This window comes from Myotis daubentonii, chromosome 7 (assembly GCF_963259705.1).
Source record: "Myotis daubentonii chromosome 7, mMyoDau2.1, whole genome shotgun sequence".
Taxonomy (NCBI): Eukaryota; Metazoa; Chordata; class Mammalia; order Chiroptera; family Vespertilionidae; genus Myotis; species Myotis daubentonii.
In genome coordinates this window covers 26,901,389-26,925,130 of record NC_081846.1, presented here as the reverse complement: position 1 = coordinate 26,925,130, position 23,742 = coordinate 26,901,389, and the positions used below count along the sequence as shown (strand labels likewise).

Genomic DNA, 23,742 nt, shown 5'->3' with positions numbered 1-23,742 from the left:
TTCACTTCCTGGCTACAGTAGCACGCCAGCATTGCCCCATAATCTCACAGCATCTTGCCAAGAGCTTGTCAGAGGATGTCGGTCAGCCTTTCAATGGAAATAGAAGAAATCTGAAACCATCAATACCAGGTGTGATCTCACCTTGGAGCAGTGCTCCACAATAGTTGTTCGCAATCACAGGTGTACTCTTACATATCTTACTACTTTAATTCTCACAACAGTTCTCTATGGTGGGTGTGAAAGCAGAGAAAAGTTGAGTGACTTGCTGAAGATTATCAAGCTAGTTAGTAGATATACCTCACTTTCCAAAGGCTGAAGTTCGGCAGGGTCTCCCTTAACCAACACATACGCTGCCTTTAGTCAAACTTGGTTCTCAAGCTTGTGTTAGCATTAGCTCCTACAAAAGTAGTCTAAATACAAATTGATAGACTATTCTTCTAAAAATAAATGCTCTATAGCAAATGAATTAAAAGTAACCTGAATTGTCAGAATCTTTATTCATGGATGTGTAGTGATAGACTGTGCTTTAAAAACCAGTCTGATCATAGGAAAGTTCTTCTCTTCATCCTTCTGTTGGCTGGGGATTGGGCTTTTATTAAGATTGCATTAGGATAGTTTGCATTTTCTTTGAGGAGTGTAATAGAATCATATTATATTGTGATCACACATGTATTTCTAAAGACCTAAAGGTACATACAGTCAAACTGGGAAATTTTGAATACAGCCAAGTTTAAGGGCTTTTTAAAGTAGAAGCAACACCAGCATGGTGGCTGGGATCCATGCCCCACATAATCCAGTAGCCCTGGGGACAGTCTTCATTTGACTCAGTTTTGCCATCTGGGAACTGGGCCACTTGAGCTGGGTTGCTTCCTGGTTCCTGCTCCAAAAAGGAATGTGTAATCTAGGTTGACCGGTGGGAAGAAGAACTTAAGCTGGGCATTTTTAATCTGTCCCTCAGTGCCAGGCTGTGCTCTCGTGTCCTTGTGTCCTTGTTGGGTGGGGTCAAAATGGATGAAGCAGAGGAAGGGGGCTACTTCTATATGAAAATTCAGTTCTTCTCTGTTATGAAATCTGAGTCTTCCCCCTGCTTGTCTTCCTGCTCTTGAATAGAAAACAGCCCCCAACTCCAGTTAGAAGCTAAGTCTTGGTGAGCTGGCCTAATGGCTGGGCCCACCACAATCTTTTAAAGAAGTTAGACAACTGCCATTACTCCTATCTTCAGCAGGGACATTATTCTAATCGCCTGCTCCCTATGTTAACTGTACCAGAGCAGGTGAGAATATATTTCTTCTGGTCAAAGGCCATTGCAAAGTTAGTTCAGCAAGTCCTTTAGACTCCTGCCTAAGATGGCTGTAAATGCTGAAAGTATGCTTCATAGTTTAATGAATCAGGTGCTGTCCCCTTCTGGCTCAGAAGCAATTGTTTCTGTTGCCTCCAGGACTTGGCTGTCAGAAAAATAATTGAGGTTGAAAAATGAGTGATCTCCGTGGAAATGAGATATTATTTTGAATTTGTTTACTCATGGAAATGGACTGGGAAGCAGTTTTGAACCTTGTCTCACATTTCCATGGGGGTTGATCTCAAAGCACAGAAGAGGCATGCCCAGCACCCCCATTCCTCCATCGCCCTGGGCACATTGTGTGTTCCTAAATAAAGAGTCAGGAGATAGCAAACAAAACAAAATAAACAACTGAAACACTTGTAGAGGGTGGAAAAGGCAAACAATGTCTGAAAGTCCTGTGATCTACTCTTTTCTAGTAACGCTAACAAACATGTGTGGATGACTTACCATGTGCATGGTACTGTGCCAAGCACCTACATGGAAAATAGATCCTCATGGGTACTCATTCACTTAACAGATAAGGAAACTGTGGCTTAAAATTTTGCTTAAAGCCACAAAGGTAGTTAAGTGTCTCAATAGGGATTCAATCTTGGCAGCTTTCTTCCTGAGGCTTTGCCTAACTGCTGCAATTAAGAGTAAGAAAGATTTATTCTGACCTGAGAAGAGTGCAATCAAACATAGAAGGTATGGTATAAATGGAACATTTTAGTTACCTGTGCACTCTGCAGGGAGCTGCTGCTGAGGAAGCTGCCTTAGGAGAAATGAAGGAGAATTTTCTGATGCATCTAAATGTACCAACAGAGAGTGATCTGCTTTTGAACGGCCCAATGCTGAAGGTAGGAAAATGAAGAAAAAGAAGGGCTTGACAACAGCGCCTGGAATTTTTAAAATGCAAGAATGGTGTGTTGGTCTCCAAAGTGATTAATTGTACAACTCAATAAATGTCAGCCAGTGGGAAGGAAGCCTGTAACCAGGAGGCCACTATAATTAAGTGAAAATGAAGAGAGAGACTAAAAGAAGAGAATCCGACAAATCACAGATGTGGGGGGAAAAGAGGCCATTGGTTATGATCAAAATAGACTGAAGTCCTAAGTTCTTGACTGGAAGGTGCACCAGGAGAGGCAGAGATGCAAACTGATGAAGGACAGCTGGGCCTCAGGGAGGATTATTGCACTGGGTTTAGCTAAGAAAGCACTGATTAACTCCCTCCTAGCCATTTAATTGGGTTTATGCCTGAGGGGATTTACCCATCTCAAATTAGACAAGGAAAAGATTCCCACTAATCCCTGCCCTGGAAAATGACCAAATCCATGGCCTGGTTTTTACTCAACTTGGGGCTAAATCATAAGTTGTCTTTAATCTATTGGGGGGTGTCTCTTTCTTTGAGGTCACTTTCACTTGGGAATAATTGCTGGGCCACTAGAAAATTTACAAACAAGTTCAACAGGATTTAGACCAGGGGTCGGCAAATTTTTTGACTCAAGGGCCACAATGGGTTCTTAAACTGGACTGGAGGGCCGGAACAAAAGCATGGATGGAGTGTTTGTGTGAACTAATATAAATTCAAAGTAAACATCATTACAAAAAAGGGTACGGTCTTTTTTTTTTTTTTAGTTTTATTCATTTCAAACGGGCCGGATTCGGCCTGTGGGCTGTAGTTTGCCCATGGCTGATTTAGACCTTGATGATGACAATGATGATGATGATGGGTGGGCGGGGGGGGGGGGGGGGGGGGAGGAGAGGAGAAAGTATAAAAGGAAGAGGAGGAGAAGGAGTTGATTTTTATTACCTATTGATTGAATGTTTTGTTCCACAATCATTGAGGTCCCACATGAAGGTCCTCCAGCTTAAATAACTGGATGGAGGTTTCTACCTTCTGCCTTGGTGTCCAGGTTCTCCCTGTCACATGACTATACAGAATATACTGGTGGAGAAGGAAAGTGAAGCAAAGAATGTTGGGCAGTTGTATCCACCAGCTTGCTGGTCACCCCAGGTTCTCACACTAGCCCAGAAAGGCAGGTGGCTGGCTCCCTGTGTAGCATCCATGTCCAGCTGAAAAGGTGTTCCAGGATGATGGCCTCATTCTTGTTGGACCCAAAGTAGCCTCTTTTCTGGGGAGATTTCAGTGTTAACCAACATGTCGTGTCATGTAAGAACAGATGTTGCATCAGAGTTACAGGGGGAGCCAAATACATTTCTATATTCCACCTCTATGCTTTACAGCCAATTTGGATAGGTGAACACCTCACACAGTAAACACAACACATTTTTTTAAAGTTCTCATCACCAAATTCATTACAATTTAAAATATTTGAAATCCCCATCAAAATGCAATTTAAATTATCACCTGAAACAGTCAACTAAGAGTGCTAGCTGCCTTCTGAAACTGTCATCCAAGAACACATCACAGATTTTCCTATGAGAGGCATATCAGCTCTCAAAGAATATTTTCTGGAGTTGCTTCACTACACCCTGCAATATGCCAACATTTTCTGGTATAAATCTACTTTGGAATATATAAGGCTTACTTGGTACAGACTTGACATTCAGAATTGGTTATAAGCTCAGACTCTGAAGCCAAACTGGCTAAATTCAAATTCTGGCCCTGCCACGTAGCTGGCTGAAGTCTTTGAGCAAGTCACTTAACTTCTCTGTACCTCAGTTTTCTCAACTGTAAAATGGGGAAGATCAGAGAACCGTCTCAAAGAGTGGGGTGAAATGAATCAATACTTGTAGGTATTAATTAGAACTGTGCCTGGCACAAAGTAAGTGCTAGGGAAGGGCTTGCTTTACTAATTGGTGTCATTATCATTACTGTTCATTGAGCACCTACTATATTGTGGGCACTGGACATATAGTGAACCCAGTAAAGACAATCTAAGCTCCCTAGAGAGGGGAAGACATCACTTAAAAATGAAATTCATCAGAAGTTAATTTCAGCTTATGTTTTAGAAAGGAAACCACAGGAAGTAGTGATAAGGGCAGATTCAGGGCTGTGAGGCGACACCTCTTAGGGGAGGCTTCCCCTAGGCAGTGTCATGTTGAAACTGAGCCTGGAGGCTGAGAGGGAGGAGACCAATCCTCCATTTTTACCATTAGCAGAGGCAGCATCATATTTTCTCCCTTAATGGTTATTATGGGCCAGATTCTATATTTATCTTCTAAGTCATTCTCCTCCTACTAGTATCTTGACAAGGTCCAGGATTATCTCCATTTTACAGCAGATACTACCAAGGCTCAGAGAGGTTAAGCAACTTGCTCACAATCACATAGCTTCTAAGTGGCAGAGCTGTGAGAGCAGCATGAGTCTGAGTCCAGAGCTCCCTGTGAGCCTTTCTGCCCAGAATCCCCATTCCTCTTCCTCAGGCTGCCATTAGGGACAAGGATCTACTTAGACTTGAGCCCCTATCCTTTACTCTACCAGACTGACAACTGACGGATGATTTATTAGGTTGACAGGTGCCCCAATGCAGTCATTATTTCAGAGAGGGTGAGCTAGGCAGCCAGACTAGAGACATACCCTGCCTCTCCCTGCCAGTGCCAAAATAATGAGGGCATTTCTCTGAGGTGCCAGTACCTATGCCAGGTATCCTGGAAGCATTTGCCCATCTTTAGAGAGTGGTTGTCAGGTGCTCTAGTGCTGTTTTGTGTGTCCTGGGAATGGTGGGCAGGGCAGATGAATTACTCTCTCACATCCAGTGCCTGCATTCCTCAAGCTTGGAGCCCCTTCAGGGCTCTGTTGAAAACTGCAGCCACTTTTTCTGAGCCATCCTCTGCTGTGTACATTGTTGTCAATCCTTTATTTGGGGTTATGGATCACTGTGATCACATTCACTTTTCATTTTTCAAAAATACTTTCCAAAAAGTCTCATTGGCTAAAAAACCTCCCCCCCCCCCCCACCACTCTTGTAAGCAATATCTTAGCTCTTACACTGCATTGCTGTCATTTTGCTTGGACTTTGGGAAGGAGGGGAGGAAACAAGTAAACTCCATCCACCCTCTTGAACTAAAAATCAGAGCATCTGGACTCCTAGTGTGGTGGAAACCATGTCCTTCTGGAACATGCAGGTGCAGTGAGGAGCCAGTACCCACAGGCTCCTGAAACTTTGTGTTTTGGAAGCAGGGAGAAAGGTGGGGCTCATTTAACCTGGGGCGGGGGGTTGAGAACCTTTCTCTGGGGAGGTGACAATATACTTGAGACTTTATTGTTGGGGCATGGTTTTCCCAGGCAAGGTCTTCTACATTCAATATCTCAACCATACTTTTCTCTTCACAAATAAGTTCTCATCACCATCTTATTAGCCTCGTGCAATAGTATCCAGCAACTCTTGCATATTGAACGATGAGATGAAGCTAGACAGTACCAGGGATATGCAAGAAGCAGGAAAGGCTGATCATGCTACACTTCATTTCTCAATTAAAATAGTTTCATCTGAGCTCATGTTTAGCTTCCAGTGTACTTGCCATAAGAAGATGGCAGAAGCCCTCACTCCTTCAATGTAGGTCTGGCACGATGCTTGAGGAAACGAGGCCTCAGGGCATATGTACAGGTCTTTTGAGTTAGAGAAAAACATGGACTCCACCTCCATCCTGTCCAAACATAGTCCAAATCAACACGGTCTACATCTCAAAATACATTTAGACATATAGCTCTTACATAATTTAACAAAGCTGGGAAAGCCCAATGCTTACAATAGGCATTATTTATTTAAATTAAATATGCATTTCCCTTGCCCATTGTTGAAAGATCTTTGGATGTATTATTCCAATGGCAGAAATAGCAACAACTAGAATCAAATAATTCTTAGTTCAAAATGTTTTGAAAATGGCTCTAAAAACTAAATTTATTTGCCAGGACTTATTGAAAAGAGGTGAGCATTCAGTGAGCAGTCCCTTGAGACTGGAATGAAGGCAATTTTTATAATTTTACATCTGTTGTATTTTTCTCCCCTCCCCCCCCCCCACTTGCTCTTCAAAGGTCTTTACTTTTTATTCTTATGTTTAACTTTTTCCCAGGTATTCCTTATCACTAATATCTCTCTTCACTCTTTCTTGCATTTCTATCTACACTAGGCTACTTCATGTCTATATAACATGGCCATCCATATATGATTTGGAGCAATAAAGGTTTTCACTGTACATAAAGTTAAGATTTCATAAGTGATTAGTGGATGAACATAAGTGATTAGTGGATGAAATAATATCATATATATGGGTATATATGTGCATATACACACAAATGTATACAAATATATATATATTATATATATACACATATTATATATGTAATATATATATCATTTAATAACCCAGAATGAACTAGTTCCCACCACTTCCTTGAGAAATTTAGTCTTACAAATGATAGTGACAATATTTCCTCATCTATAACAATAAGTTAAAAATCTTACTTCTAGCATTTTTATATTTACTAAATATCTTAGTGAATTGTGAAATAAGACCCAGTTAGGGGAAGGAGGCCAATAAAGACAAAGGAGAGTCTCCAAAAGTTATTGATTGGTAAGGACATGCACATTTGATGCTTAAAGGCCAGATCAATGATTCATGTTATTAATACTGCAGATGAAAATACCAAGCATCTATAAAGAATTGATTCCTTTTTAAAAAATATTTTCTGTGTATCTACCTATATGCTAAATATGAGGGGAAAAATGGCGTTGTGTATGGGTTGATTTCTATCTCCTCCCCCATCAAACCCCACCCACCATCACTTAATTTATTATGGAAAACTTGCAGCTCAGAACCCATTCCCTTTCTTGCAACTTTGCTGGTTATTATCCTTTCGGTCTCTTGTCCACTGGGCAACTGTGTGTGTATTGAATTCCCAAGAAACTAATTCTTGGAGGTTCCCTTCCCTTGATGATAGAAGTTGAAAGAGAAAGAGAAAGACTATTGAGAGTCCCCCAGCAGTCCATCAATAACAGGGATGAATTCCTTAGAGGCAAAGAGGGGATCGATGGAAACAGGACTCTAATAGCTAGAAAGCATCTCATTTGTTTCCCCAAAGACTTTGGCATCTGCCAAAACATCTGACTCCAAAAGCCACCCAGAGGTTAGCCAGATTTAGAGAGAGGAGGCTGGAAACGAGTTTGGGATGTGAAGTGCATCTTCTGTGCCAAGCTATGGTGCACGACTGAGGGATCTGTCTTCCCATTCGATCCTCTTGCCAACTGGAGCTGGTGGATTGTTTAAGCACCTCTAGTCAGTGCCTTGCTGCATTGGAGTTAGTCATGAGCAAAGGACAAGAACCCAAGGGAAGGAATGGAGAGGGCTAAACTGTCATGGGCATGGGAGTGAGTGGGTGAGGGTGGGCACTGACATACAGGGAGTCCAGAGGAGCAATCATATTTGAAAAGGCACATTTATAGTCTTGGAAGTCAACTCTGTGCTTTGTCTCTGGTGGACACCATTTATATAGATATTCAATACACACAGGCCAGACAGGCGAAATTGTAACCTCTCTTCAGTAAATGCTCTAGTTGTTCAGAGTAAAAATGGTTTGGATTAGCACCCGGGCACTCTGACAAAGGTCTGTAGGGAGTGAGAGGATGTGCCAGCACCATTAGCATTTTTTTCTTCTTTTTCCAGAAGCACTAAAATATGTTTGCCCAAAACAGAGGGAGATGAGAAACTATTGGCAGCCAGTACTTCTTAAAAGAAAAAGAAAAAATGTTTTACTTCTTTGGCAGACATACTAATTAAAACGGTGTTGTATTGTGACAGATTGCTGAGCAATTAATGCCTAATTGAGGATTATGTGAAACCAAGTTTAGTGGGGCCAGAGTGACCGAGACTTAGAGCAAAACAAACCTCCAAACTTCCTGCAGCACCCTCCCCACTGAGAAGCCACGAAACCAAAGAAAACATTTTTATTTTGGCTCTCAGATTTACCCTGGGAGGATTGGCTTGACAGAAAGATCCTGACTTGAAAATCCTATTGGGGATTTCATACTTTCCTCATTTGTAAGCAGAATCCTTTTTCCGTGAGATATTTTTAGTGCAAGCATCCCCTCCCGCCCTATTCTGTTACAGTAGACCATTAGATCTTGAAGCCAATCCAAGCAGGTCACGTGACTTCTAAGCATCTCTCTGGTTGCCTCCTAAGTGACTAGTCTCTCAGGAGTCCGGGGAATACTAGACTCGTAACTGCCAAAGTCCTTCCCAAAGACATGAATTCTTATTGATAGGATGTGAAAATGCTTTACAGCTGCTTTTCTAAGAGGTCAGCTGGAGTGACCTCTGTCAGCTGAGTGACCTCAGTCATAGGCATTTTCAGCCCCGCAAGCCGCCTATGTATTCGGCTGCATAACGGCGTGTGTGTGGGAACAGAACAACCACACTATTGAAAGGCAGTCGCAGAGGAACAGTGGTGTCGCTCACAAGCGTTTGGTTAATGCGTGCATACTTTTGATAAATTGTTTTTGATTCAGTGGACTCCACGTTTGGGATACGCCAGTTTTATTTCTGGAACTTCTGAGCTATGAAAAGTAAAACCTCAATCACTTAGTGAGGTGTGTAGCAGAATTTTCCCCTCATGAAATATTTACATTTAACAAAAATCATTTTCACTCTTTACATGACACTCATTTGCCTTGGAAAAAATGTCACTGTGATGTCAGATTTTCAGTTGTTTAGTTTGAAAAAGTGATTTATTTCATTGTCTCAGTGGGAAAGATATATTTATTCAGATCTCTGAAACTAGAATCAAAGGGAATCATTGTAATGAACAGGAAACATGCTCTCCAAATAAACTGAGACATGCTCTCTGGTCAAAATGCTCTAATATTCCTGAGTGTGTTCGCTCTCAGTGGATTCAATCTTTCCCATCTCTGCATCCAAGCTATTTGGCGCTGATCAGATGACCAGAGCTCAAGGAAGTGATTGGAGCCTGCGCTGGCTGCAGCTGCAATGTGGGCTGTTTTCAGGGACAAGGAGCCACTGTTTTGCAAACATAGCATCAACATAGAAGTTATTCCGTAGGCTGCAGGATGCAGCGATGGGCTGCACTGCCAGCATTGTTCTGCTACAAGCTTTTCGTGCTGTGGTCCAGAGGAGCTGTCCACACATTTGTAGCCGAAGCCAGGAGGAACCATCCCACGAAATTCTGCCTCTGGAAAGTGACGATGAAATGAGCAGACCCAGAACCCTCATCATAATGGTACGGTATCTGTGGCAAAGCAGCCACACTTGATTGAACTGTTATTATAGAACGAGGTTGCAATTGAGGGCTCGGGGGTGTTCAGCTTTGGAGAAAGAAATGTGTGACCTAGAGGTTACTAATGCGCTTTAATGTTTGAGGAAAACTGTTCAAAACTGTTTCTATCATTCAGAGAACTGATCTTCTTTCTCTTAGATCTGTTAGGAAAATGTGCAGTTTATCGTTCTATCACAGATTCTTTACTGCCTACCACTTTGTATGCTGTGGTTAACATCTATGCAGAAAAAAACAACAACAACAAAACACCCAGAAAGCTTTGGAGTTGGTTGAAGCGGATTTTATTTTATAATTCTATTTTGAAAGGGTAGCCCCAAGCAGATTTTTTACATCACATGTAACCCATCAAGTTGGATAGATGTTGGTAGTTAGCTCTAACTTCAAGGTATTTGGAGGTTCCAGTTCTCTCCAAAATGCTTAACTTAGGCATAAAATCAGACAAAGTTTTTGAGAATTTTGTGGAATGCATGGTGCTTTCATTAGAAAGCTGTTGCTCACCACCTGCCTAATGACATTTTTGTCTGTGCTTTCATTTATAATAGACAGTGTTACTGCTCCTTTGTACATCTGTTTGATCAGCAAGAATGAAGTGGAGGATAAAGCCTTTCCTCATTTCAGGTTCAGGGAGAGATCTGCTTAGTCACTGAAATTCCATTTGAGGTAGAGGTAGTATGCTAAAGTTTCCAAAATTGAGGAGGCAGTGAAGTCTGGGTGGTTTCAGTACAATCGACTTTTTTCTTTTAGATTTTAGCGTTCAGATATCAAGTGAATAATGAATGAAAAATACCTGTTACACTAAAAGTTTTTAAATGAAAGTCATTTGGTTTGGCCTGAGCCTCTAAGTGACAGAATGCTAAGCTATAACATTTTACGCTAACTTCTTTAACAAAACAATATTTGATTTTTGAAAAGTGATACTGTTCTTGAACTATTTGGCTATGATTATCTCTAAGAGGAAACACTAATTAGGAATAATTTCTTACGCATTACTCTTATAAGTTTTTACAAATTAAATTTGAAAAAAGTTGAGATATTTGTTTTTCAGTTGGACTCTTGTCAATAACATTAACATATGCTATATCTATGAGTATTAACCATGCCATCTCAATCTTTAAAAGCCAATTTTTCCCAATTTTACTAATTAAACCATACAATTTTGCAGCTAGAAATTTGAAAAAAAAGTTGTATCTCAGAGTAACTGAGAAATAAAAAATAATTAATTCATTTAGTAACAATCCCTTGTTTTCTCAAAGCTTTTTCCATTTTTACCACCTTTATGGACATCAAATGAGGTGATGATGAATTTACTGATGAAGAAAACAGGGGGTCAGAAAAATTGAATATCTTGTTCACATCACACAGGGCTAAATGCCAGAGCCTCAAACCACACTTAAAATCAAGGGTTCCAAGAGCCAGTACAATTTCAACTGTTCACACCTCAAAGGAGATAATGATAAAACTATTTTTTATGAGAAGTCTGATGGAAATCTTGGACCACTCAGTCATAGGTGCTCAAACAAAGTGTGTGCATCTTGAAGGTTTCCTCTGGGCCATTCCAAAACTCACACATTCAACAACTCTGTAGTGCCATCTTGCTATGAGCCAATCACTCTTCTAGGTACTTGGAACCCACCATTGAACAAACCCACCAAAGATCACTGCCCTAAGTTGCAAAGTTTTATGAAGATAGTATATTTTGCAAATCTCATTCTTACGGAAATGCTTTGTTAGGGTTGTGATGCTTAATGAATAAACTTAAGTTGGTGAAACATTTCCTAATTTCCAAGTTAGTATTTTGAGAACTTGAATTTGTTTCAAAATCACTTAGAAGTGTTTATTTATACAAATCCTTGAGCACTTGGCCCCCATATCAAAGGTCTGGAGGGGAGCCCAGAAATCTGCACTGTTAGCAAGCACCCCCAGGTGATTCTAGTTGAGGGGCACCATGGATGACAGACACTCTGAGAAACATGGCTCTGGAAATAGATAATCCAGACTCTCCACCTCTTATCCTCCTTTAACCTAACATTCTTGTTTTCTTCTCACTCTGGCTCTAAGATTTTGAATAAACTGATTTTTTTTCCTCATCACTCGTTAGTAAGCAAATCGTGTGTGTGTGTGTGTGTGTGTGTGTGTGTGTGTGTGTGTGTGTGTGTTTAAGATCACAGACCCTAGAGTCACAGACTCTAGGCTGGAATCCTGACTTCATCACTTATTAGCTGTGTGGCCTTCCACATGGTATTTAACATCTGTGGCTCTTTTTTTTTCTCATTTGTGAGATGGAGGTAATGGTTCCATCAGCCCACAGCTATTGTGAGGGTTTAATGAAGTAAAATATATGTTAAGTGTTTAGAATAGTGTCTCGTTATATTAGTAAGATGTTCAGTAAAGGGGATTAGGAACATCCTGACCGAAAAAGTGACATTTGAGGAAAGAACAGAAGGAGGTTAGGGAGTGAGCCATGCCATGCTTGGTGGGGACATGTCTCAGGCTGAAGAACCAGCCAAGGTGAAAGTCCCTATTTGGTGAGAAGCCTGGGCTGAGTGTGGAACAGTGAGGAGGCCACTGTGACTGATAGCCACGGAGAAGGTAGCAGAAGGTGAGGTCATGAGGTCATTGAGGTAATGGGGGAAGATCATGGCAGGCTTGGCAGGTCATTAGGAAGACTTGGGCTTTTTTCCAAGAGTGAGAAGAGAAGCCATTGGAAGGAGTAGGCACAGAAGTCAAGAGCATGGTAAGTGGAGCCAGAATGTCAGGGTTTGAGTCCCATCTCTGCCACTTACTAGGTGTGTGATCTTGACAAAATGACTTGACCTCCTGTGCCTTTGTTTTTTTGTTGCTAAAATACAAAGTAATTGTGCCTACTGTGAAAGGTTATTTTGAGAATTCAGTAAGTTCACACTTGCAAAAAGCTTAGACCAGTACCTGGTGGATAGTAAGTACTAGATTAATTATAAGTTCGTTAATATACAGGGCCCTGAGCAGGGTAGAAAGAGGATATATGGCTGCAGAGGGTCAAGGGTTAAAGCAGGAAGACCATCAACCAGGAAACTATTTCAGTGATCCCAACAAAAGACCTAATGATCACCACTGAGGTTGTGGGAAGTGGTGGGATTCATTATATATATATATATCAAGTAGGGCCAGTAGGATTTGCTTCCAAATTGAACATATGAGTGAAAGAAAGAGAGGAATCAGAGATTAATGTTCAGAGTTTTTTGTTTGTTTTTGTTTTATTTATTTGTTCAGTTTTTGACCTGAAGACTGAGTTGCCATTCAGATGGGTAAGACTGCAGAAAATGATTTGGCAAGAATATCTAAGTTAAAATGTTATGTTTGAGATTCTTGTTGAATCTAAATATGGAAATATCATATAGGAAATTAGATATACAAGTCTAAGTTCTGAGGAATGAGATATAATACTCGACAGAACGTAATATCAATTAACTGATTGATGAATGAATAAATGACCTCACTTTTATAATTTTCTATAATACAGTATATAAATCCATTTGCAGTTAATAATAATTTGAGCTATTTCATATTTTTGGAATATGTATTGTTTACATATGTGTCCTGTGAATAAAATGAAGACCAGAGAGGGAAAAAACTGTGAAAATTACTTCAAAGGAAATAAAATGATCTCTCTTCTTACTCTATAATAAGTATCCTAATTTAATAAAACTTTTTTTATCATAAGGATTTTAACATGTTCTGCCCAATTCATCTTTTTGAATGGTTGCATAAGGAAAAAACAACTTCTAAGCATTCTAATTCTGAGTTAATGTTCTTATTTTATTTTACTTGTGGTAAGGTTGAATCTTGAATATACTAATAAGATTCCCCCATGGGAAAGGAAGCTTGTGTAAATGGAGTGTAACTTTAAATGGTTTGCCGTAGATGGGTGTGAGGTGGGGCTTAATAGCACAGGGAATCTTTGGCAGCCATTTTTCCTCGTGAACAAATTTTGAACTGAATCTAAAATCCACAGAAAATGGACAAATGAATTGGATCTTCTCCTTGGGTACAAGAATTAATTGGATGTGATTGGAGGCTTAGTAATTAGTATCACAAATCTTTGACACAAAGGTTTAATAAATTCAAATTACATACAGTATCACCTCCTTTATACATAACCTTGCATCTTTCCAGTTCTCCAAATGATACAAATTTAGAAATGATAATGAATAAAGAAAAATATACAAAATCTAAAAAGAAATATTTAAAATTTTAAATCACCACAATGATAAAGAAAAAATGAAAAATTGGGTGTGTATGGGGGATATTCAGAAACACTAAAAATGATGGGCAAATTCAACTATTTATAAACATATAAAACTCAACTATATATATGACACCATACCCTTAGTAGATATGTTTGAGTGTGAAGCCATAGTGTGAAGATTAAAAAGATTGTATTATCAAGTAGTAATATATACTTATATGGCTAGAAAAAATAGGCTCAACAAATTGATGGTAGTAACAATAATCCCTTAACTTTCAAAAATAATATAATACAAAAAACTTGGTTGTGCTTGTCTTGTTTGTTCCTGTGTTTTCTAGAAGAGTAGATTATAAGGCTAACCTCAAGACCAGGCTTCAATCAATGTAATGAAATCTTGTGAAAACCACATAACACAATTGAGGATAAAATGAATCTTTTAGCAAACTAAATATGTACACAGTATTTTCATCGAGCTTGAGCAAATTTCTCTGGATAGTTGTTTTAGTCTCTCAGATTTTATTTCCATGGAGCTGATTTATTCAGGGGCTAAAGTTTAGTATTTTTGAAATTTATTTCCCATAATCTACTTTATTCTGCTGAAATATATTTTATTTTTAAAGATTACATCCAACAAATTCAATATACATCAAGTGAGTTTGTCATCCTAAGATGGTCTAAACATCAGAAATTCAGTAGACCATCGAGGGACAGCTGCACATCGAATCTGATAGGCACTGATGGCAATAGCCAGATAGCCACTGCCCCCTGCTCTCATGGAGCTTACAGTTTGGTGGAGAGACAGAAAAGGCTCCAACAAGTGTAAAATTGTAGTCATGACAAGTGCTTCAAATGAGAGTTTCATTCTCCCTTAAGACTGTGTCCTTTAAGCACCCAACCTCATCAAGGCAGTCAAGGAAAGCTTCTAAGGAAGTGTCAATGGAACTGAGACCTGGAGAAGGACAAAGAGAAAACATGACATGTGTCAACCTATTGGGCATGGTCATCAAGAAGACATGAATGTAAGATTGGGTCAATTTAAAATCACACCCTGGAAGCTCCTGAGGAAGTTGAGACCCAACACAGTCCTAACTTTTATTTTTGTTGCCATGAGTGCATGGCTCTGATTCCTATGCAAAAGTATGTGCTTGCAATGTGATCACTGGATCAATTATTTAAATTCTCTTTGCTTTCCTGTAGGTAAAATGGGAATAATGAGGGTATCTATCTCTGTTGTTTTCCTATTCCTGCTACAACAAATTATCACATACTTAGTATCTTAAAACAACACATGTTTAATATAGTTCTGGAGGTCAGAAATCTGAAATGAGTCTCATTGAACCAAAATTGTCAGGTTTGTCTATATTCTTTTCTGGAGGCTACAAGGGAGAATTTGTTTTGGGATATTTTTGTTGTTTTTTGGTTCTTTTTGTTTATTTGACTCTTCAAGCTTCTGGAAGCTGTCCACATTCCTTGGTTCTTGGCCCTATTCCCTCTTCAAAGCCAGCCACATAGTATTTTCAAACATGTCTCTGACTCTGACCCCTGACCCCACCTCCCTCTTTCACTTACAAAGGCCCTTGTGATTACAGGAGACCACCTGGACAATCCAGAATAGTCTCCTTATCTCAAGGTCAGCTGACTGCCAACCTTACTTTTATAGCCATACTCCCCCCTTGCCTTGTAAATAACATACTCACAGGTTCTGGGGCTTTGAATGTAGCTGCCATTCTGTTTACCATAGTGTCTCATTGGATTATCATAATAATTCAATGAGGGGATACAAGTAAAAGACCTAAAATAATTTTTGGAACTTAGTAAGAACTCACTAAATTTTAGCTATTCTGATATCTTTCATTGTTTTGTTGAAACTAAGAAAAATTTACAAGTATAATATACTTTAAAGAGTTATTTTAGGAAAAATAATTAAACTGCTAAATGGAAACTTAATTTGTACTTCATAGAATATGAGAAAATGGAAATTCAAGGTTATTTTATCTATTGTAATACTTATTAAATAGATTCCTCACACAAATAGATGATTCAAAGTACACTTATGTTTGAGACTCCGTTCTCTGTTATCCACCAATTGCTACCCTTCTGAAATTTAACTTTTAGTTTCTTCTTTTTTTTCTTTCATCGTTTATAAATGGATATTGAATCTTTCCAGTTCTCCAAATTATGCCAAATTTAGAAATGATAATAAACAAAAGAAAAAATATACAACATCCTAAAAGAAAGGTTTAGAATTTAAAAACCACAATAATAGCCTGGCTGGTGTTGATCAGTGGTTGAGTGTTGGCCTATGGACCAGGAGGTCAAAGCTCAATTCCCCATTAGGGCACATTGTTGTGGGCTTGATCACCAATGTGGGGCGTGCAGGAGGCAGCTAATTGGTGATTCTCCCTCATCATTGATGTTTCTATATATATCTCTCTCCCTCTCACTTCCTCTGTGAAATCAATAAAAATATTTTTAAAATAAATAAAAACCACAATAATAAAGAAAAGTAGAAAATTAAGTGAGAGGGAGGAAAGAGTGAAAGAATACATTTTAAATCCTGTAGGGACAACTGAAGTTATCACCTTAGAGATGAAAAATAATCTGTATCTTATTTGTCATTTTAAGTTTACTTCATTTTTTTCTGATGTGAGTATATTTTATTACATATTTATAGTAGTTAAGAAAAATCCATAAATTGTAAATTATGGAATCTAGATTCTTCTTGAAGTAGATACTCAGTAAAAGGTTTGATGAACAAATGAGTGAATGAATGAATGAAAGCCATATCTGATGGGTCCATAACGCTTACAAAGTAGGAATCTGTGAGGTAAAAATAACATATGGATTCATTTGGTAAATTTTCAGAATTCCTGCTCTTGGTCCTTCTGTTACAATTGCCTCCTTTGCTCTCATGCACTTTATGAGAACAGAACGTCTCCAAATTCTGCTGTATATATCAGAGAAACTATAGATGGAAATTGTGTTCACAAAATAATAGCTATTTAGAGAGCACTTCCAGCTATTTGTCAGGTACTTTGCTAAGAACTTTGCAGTTATCTTTTCTTGTTGCCACAACAACCATTGGAGGAAATTATTTTTATTCCCATGTTATTGAGGAAGATATTAAAGCATATAAAGTAGCTCTTTATATTTGAAATACAATGTGAGTCATATAATTTTTAATTTTCTAAGAGCCACATTTTAAAAAGTAAAAAAATAGTGAAATTAATAATACGTTTTCTTTAACCCAGTATACTCAAACTCTTATTATTTTGGCATATAAGCAATATAAAATTATTAATGAGATATTGTACATTGTGTTTTTTCACACTAAATCACCAAAATCCAGTGTATACTTATAAAACATTTCAATTTGAAAATTAAATATTCATCACAAATACTGTTCAGTATTTAGGTTTCACAAAATTTACAATTGAAAGAGTAAAGAAGCTTTGTAACCTTGTGTTGCCTTCAAACATTCAGCCTCATTATATCCATATAACCAGTTAATTCTTACATATGTGCATGCCATGTAGGTATGTAGTTGGATGTGGACACTACTATGATATTATATTTATTAGCCTGGTAGCCAGAGTTTTTAAAGGAGCCGTGTGTGGATGGAAATAGCAATCTACTACCTTATTTAGCCATTTAGGACTGAAGCTCTTATTTTGGAACCTTGGGAGAATAAAACCAGTGAGGACAAAAATTTGAGATAGAATTTATATATCTCAGCAGATGTTATCTCCTTTCATCTCTTACCTTCTAGCCCTAATGTCAGTTTATCATCATTTTTTTTTTTTGAAGAATACTAAATACTCAGTACCAAGTGGATTAAAAGAAGTGATGTGCTGAAGTTCACACTGGGAGCAGAAAATTGAAAATAGTGGCTGGGTAGGTTGTGAGAGGTAGGACTTTTGGATGGAGTTGAGACCCAGGCCTCATATTTTCACTTATTTTTATGAGAGAGAGAGAGAAAGAGAGAGAGAGAGAGAGAGAGAGAGAGAGAGAGAGAGAGAGAGAGAGAGAGAGAGAAAAGTGAGAAGAGAGAGAGAGAGAGAGAATCAATTTGTTGTTCCACTTATTTATGCATTCATTGATTGAGTTTTTGTATGTGCCCTGACTGGGAATCGAATCTGAAACCTTGGCATATCAGGATGATCCTCTAACCAATTGAGCTACCTGACAGGGCCAGCCCCCACACTTTCTATAGCAAATCCAGCAGAGAAAGACTTAACTCCAGGACCTGCCCTGCCTTAGATGATTATTTTGGGCTTAGATTCATATTTCTTGTGGTTTAACAAATCCAAAGCATAAACTATTCTTAGTTCCTAGAGGCTATTCTCTGGTGCTCTTCTTTAAATACTACATGGAAATTATTTCAATCAGTAAAAATGCTTAATATATCATTTTCTGTTGGCTCTCTCTTTGCCATTTTTGTTTCATGCATGCTTTGAGTAGTTCCATGCATAATCATGGTCATAATTTAACATTGTTTTTTTTTAATTTGACATTGTTTTATTTGCCTGTGGTTATCTGACTGCACCTTCAAAGGTATTAGATGAAGCAATTCAAAATCTAGCTAGTGTTTTCTATCTAGATGTTTTCTCCCAAGTTTAATGAATAGGTATTAGAAAATGAGTTGTAGAAGTGTAAACCCAAGAATGAATAAAGCCTCTCAGTTTTTCTTTTTTATATATTTTAAATTATAAAGTAAGTGTATGTTGTGAAAAGGTAAATCCTGCGTATTGGTATAATTTAAAAAAATGAAAAGAGTTGAGGAAATTTACTCAGACCTCTTCCATACATTCTCATACTCCTCTCATGTCCCCGCAAATAATTGTTATTTCCACCTACTTATATGTAGTTTTATTTTTTACAAGATGTATTTATATGACTTAGTATTTGGCTCATCAAGAGGAGTTTTTTTAATTTTCACCTGAGAATGCATTTATTGATGAGAGAGAGAGAGAGAGAGAGAGAGAGAGAGAGAGAGAGAGAGAGAGAGAGAGATGAGTGAGAAACATAGATTGGTTGCCTCCCATATGCTCCCTGACTGGGGATCAAACCCAAATCCTAGGTATGTGCCCTGCCTAAGAATTGAACCTGCAACCTTTTGGTCTACAGGATGATGCTCCAACCAACTCAGACACCTAGCCAGGGTTCATCAAGAGATATTTTTAATCACAAAGTTAAACACTATTATAACCCAAGATAGACAGTGGATACAGAACCAATATTTGGGTTGATTTCCTATTGTAATTTCATAAGAAGGCCCATACTGACATAACCTACTTTCTGTCATAGTCACCAAATATAACGGCACATTCAGATACCTGATTATAAAACAATATTTTGGTTATGTCCTACCCAATGCCAAGCCACTGGGCAAACACTGAAATTTTTACATATTATGTACATCATCAAGCCATATGAAGGCAAACTTTTTAATACTGGACAAGACTGGAAGATATATGGAACTTGATCTGTTTGATCCTAATGATCTGTGTCTAATGGATAGAGTCATTTCATGAGCTCTTACTTGTTTTAGCACCAATGATATTTTACACCTAAGGGGTTTGCAAAGATATATATAATTTCTGCCTCTTGCATCACAGATATAATTAATGTGAACATCTATTTTTTACCTGAATACCTGTAATTAGGATGAGATATCTAACTTTATTACATGAGCTAGCTGGCAGTGCAGTGTTGATCCATGTTTACTCACAGCCTCAGCAAAATATAATTGACCATAAACCCAGCAAGTGTTTAGGTCTAGTCCCAAGGAAACTTGTTATATAGCCCATAGGATGCTTTGTCACACTGCGTTTTTCTGCATCTTTAGAGGGAGAGTTAGTCTGCTTTGTCTCAGGAATGCTGTGTGATAACTGCTCAGATTTAAAGACCGTGTAATTGGTTTTATGATTCACATCGCAGAGGCAGTACCTCCTTGACTTCCAGATGAAGGAAATAAACACTTAAGATTTCTAGAAAATAGGAGTAAAGCAAACATTTCCCTTTTGTCGCCCTGGGAGTTGCACTCTGGAACTTACAGTTGCAGAAAAGTAGAAATTCCGTCTTGTATAAATTAACAGGCCACGCGACACTTATTTTGAATATTCAAAGCAGCATGTGTCGTATCACGCTAATGCGAAGAAGCATGCTTTTTATCGAATAGGCTTATCTTTCCATGGTGAGTGTAAGCAGACGGCCATCACTGGGCCAGCCTCCTTCCACACTTGCTTAGTGCGCACATACGTTTAAGTATCAGGAATAGGCAGGCCCTTCAGAAATGCCTTTCAAAAGAATTTGGAGGGAAAGATCAAGTGCAGAATGGATGATATATGCTGAGCACTTTATGTTAGCGAAATAGCTGAAGGCGTCAGACAGTCTGTTGTCCCCACTTGTGTTTTTACAGGGTAATGCTAATCAATTAGCTGAACTCCGCTATAGATAGTAAGTAATTACATTCACTGGAAGCCACAGTAATGTGATTAATAATACATTTCAATTTCCAAGGTAGCATTTCACTCGGTACTTAAACATGGCTCTTTGGAAAAAAAAAACAACATTTTTATATACAGGAAATATGATAGGATTGAAATTTATTTCTCTGAAAGTAATCCTGTGAGAAGGAAAATATTATAAAGTTTTATAAAATGCCACTGGCCCCTCCTGCATGCATGAGTAAAATTCAAGTTTCTTCTTTAAGTATTTTCAAACAAATTCTTAAGAAATAGTGCTTTAGACTTCATAGTTGAATGCACTGTATGGACGTTTTAGGGAAGGCAGGTAAATCTTAGTAATTATGGAGCACCTGCTGTATTAAAATTCTGAAGCTAAGCTCTTGAAGGGGTAGAAAGGTAACTAAGCAACTAATTTTATGTCTAAGAATATGCCACAGCAATAGAGCAATTGGCCTGTACTAAATGAATACAATCTAAAGAGAAATAAAGTAATTTCCACAAGAGCAGTATGAAGAACGTTCCATGAGATTTCAACAGAGGCATACAGGAGACAATAATCTATCCAAGAAGAGCTAGACTGTGGGCTACACACAGAATCACAGTGGGAGACAAGGGCAGACAAGTAAATGGCAGACAGTCTTGTGTCTGAACCTTGACCTTGCTATGGAAGAGTGCCTAACAGAGCCTATTGTGGGCATGCAATCAGCACACATTACTTAATATTCCCTATAAGCCTGGTTCTGTTCCATCTTCTGCACGATATGAAATTTGGACACTTTCTAGATTCTGACCAGACCTCCTTAACTTTGCACACACTGTAAAATTAATGTGCTTGTTGAATAGGTATACACCATCAGAAAGAAGCACGTTTGCTGTGGGGCATCCATGCTAGAATAGCCCAGCAGTAAAAGTGGGTGGGGCTGCCCTGTGCCCCTCCCCTTAACCATTCTGCATAATTTCTTGTAGTCTTATGTCCATAAGTCTTCATTCTTATAACACTGCTGTTTTTCCCTTCCAACATCGAAGGGGGCTAGGGGCAGTGAAGGGAAAGGAGTTCTGCTTTTTTGAAGGAATTTCACTAACAGAAAAAATTTAACTTTAATTTGTTGATGATGCTCAAGACTAGTAAACACCTTTTCTTAGAAATATTTAAAAGCCACGATTTAAACCCATGGAAAAAATATGGTTTTATTCCTGGCCCCTTGATTCCTATACTTTTTATGCCCTCAAGAAGGAGTTATTGGTGAGTCAGGTGGCATCTATTTCAAAGAGGTTTTGTTTAAAGATCAAGCTGTATTTAAGAATCATTTGTCCTTAGAGAATGAATGATACCAAATTTTGCCTCGTTTCCAAGTATCCTCCATTATTGTAGTAGCTTATCATTTAATAGTTTTTCTAATTCACTTTAAATTCTATGGCATATTTTTATTACACCTATCTAAACACTGATAGTCTTCTAAATTTCACCAAGGAAAACACTCACATCAAGCTTAACATGCCCTAATCCTGTGCATCTGACATGGAAACCCTCCTTTCAAATATAAAATTTTAAGTAGATATTTGAAAATGTAATATGCAAGAAATGGCTCTTTGAATATTAGACCAAAATTTAAAAGCATGGTGAGTTTTTATGTCCCTAAGAGTCATTTAGTTGGATCTCACACCAGCCACACACACGCATCCCAAGTGCATCCTTGCCTCCTTGAACTTCTCTGGCCTATATTTCTTTGCTCTGCAATAGATGTCAATATTATATTCTCTCCCTCAATTACTTACACATTAAACATTGCTTCCCAGGCATTATGAAACAAATAGGTTTTGGAATTAGAGGCACTAGCTAGAAACCTTCCAGAGCCAAATAGTTATTTCCTGAATTAAGCCACTGAGGAGTGACCTATGCTTTTGATGTGTAGGGCTAACTTCATTAAATTTTATTGTAAGAGGATAAAGTTCCAGCCTGTGCAGTGGTTAATTATTGTTAACTAGAGGCTCAGTGCATGAAATTTGTGCATGGGTGGGGTCCCAAGGCCTGGACAGCGATCAGGGCCGATAGGGGCCTTCCAGCTGCTGGCCGGGGCCTTCCTTTGTTCTGCGCCACCCCCTGGTGGTCAGCACACGTCAGAGAAAGCAAGCAAATTCCCAGTCTCCTGGTCCAACTCCCGAGGAGACACTTTGCATATTAGTCTTTTATATATATAGATGATATATCAAAATAATTTGGAGGAAAAACAGGCTTGAACCTGCATCAGAGAATTTCAGATATTCATTATAACTTTGACTTTCCACCTTCTCAACTCCTCATATCATCATTTATGTTGTTTTTGAAATAAAAATTTCCATTCTATAGTTACACTAAAACAAAATTTTCAGTTACTTGTCTTTCACAGTTTAAGAAAAGCTTGGGGCAATGCTCGGTTCCTATTGACCTTCATCTTTTTTATGATTCTCTGCATTGTTTCATGCTTTTGTATTCTTGTAGAGGGCAGAATTTGGTGTACAGTCCACCTGTCTATTGGAACAATGAGGCTAAGCTGTAAGCATTTGTTATTTGCTACAAGAGATGTCAGCAGAGAAAGTCTTGGCATCATATTTGGGTTATATGGCTAGGACAATTTAAAGTTGTGTGGTTTAGTGTTGAGTACAGAGAGGCCAGAAAAGTACTTGTCTGGAGCCGTGAGGAGTGAGCCACTGCCTGAACTCAGCTGTCCTGCAGGAAACCATGGCTGTGGAAATGGTGGATAGCCAAGAAAATGGTATTGGTGCTTTGGAAGGAAGATGTCTGGGATAAATCCCTTGCTAAATCATCTCCTTTGACATTAGCCAGAGAAATGTCAATACAAGGGTATAGTGCTAGGGACTGTGAGGTATGGCAGAATCCTCTATTGACCATCTTTCAAAGTGTAAGAAAAAAAAATGCAACCATAGCACATCTGGAAATAGCACCATGAAACTATTAAATTATTCAGACTCTTGTGGCCTTTCATTGTAATTTATGTGACTACCAATACAGGGAATCTATATGAAGAAGGAAGAATAGTATTCCCTCAGTTTCCCAAGGATAAATGTAGAGAAGAAATGTAATGTTTTATAACAACTATTCATTAATTGTTCATAGCTATTCTCTCATAACATGATAGGATTTTAGAAATATCAAGTGTCTTTGAAATTTCTAATCATTCTTATTTTATTGAATGAATAAAATGATCAAGTGCTCAGTTCCTTATCCTGATATTCTAAAAATATGTGGTGAGAATCATTTTATACTTATAAACAACTTAGTAACATCATGACCACCTTTCATATTAAAGTTCTTATGTTTTCATTCTTAATATAAAATTTCTACTTGATAAAAGATTTATTTCCTCTTTAAAACAAATATCACTTTTTAGAAGTTTTGCTTAGCATCAAGTTCCCATCATTTACATGAAGAGGTGTTGAACCATGCCACTGACTTGCACACTGATTTCTCAAA

The 23,742-nt window shown here is 38.3% G+C and overlaps 1 protein-coding gene across 9 annotated transcripts in view; it reads left to right on the top strand.

Moving 5' to 3' along the window:
- Positions 1-23,742, top strand: part of DOCK10 (dedicator of cytokinesis 10) — a 211,883-nt gene that overhangs the window by 37,086 nt on the left and 151,055 nt on the right. For 2 of the 9 annotated variants that reach the window (XM_059703339.1, XM_059703338.1), the window contains exon 1: positions 9,276-9,518. The exons of 3 other annotated variants lie outside the window; for them this stretch is intronic. In XM_059703339.1, coding sequence (XP_059559322.1) covers positions 9,357-9,518 — 162 coding nt within the window. In that variant the 5' untranslated portion in view covers positions 9,276-9,356. Of the gene's footprint in view, positions 1-9,274; positions 9,519-23,742 lie in introns of those variants that run through there. 4 more of the 9 variants (XM_059703344.1, XM_059703341.1, XM_059703342.1 and 1 more) reach the window with 3 other exon arrangements.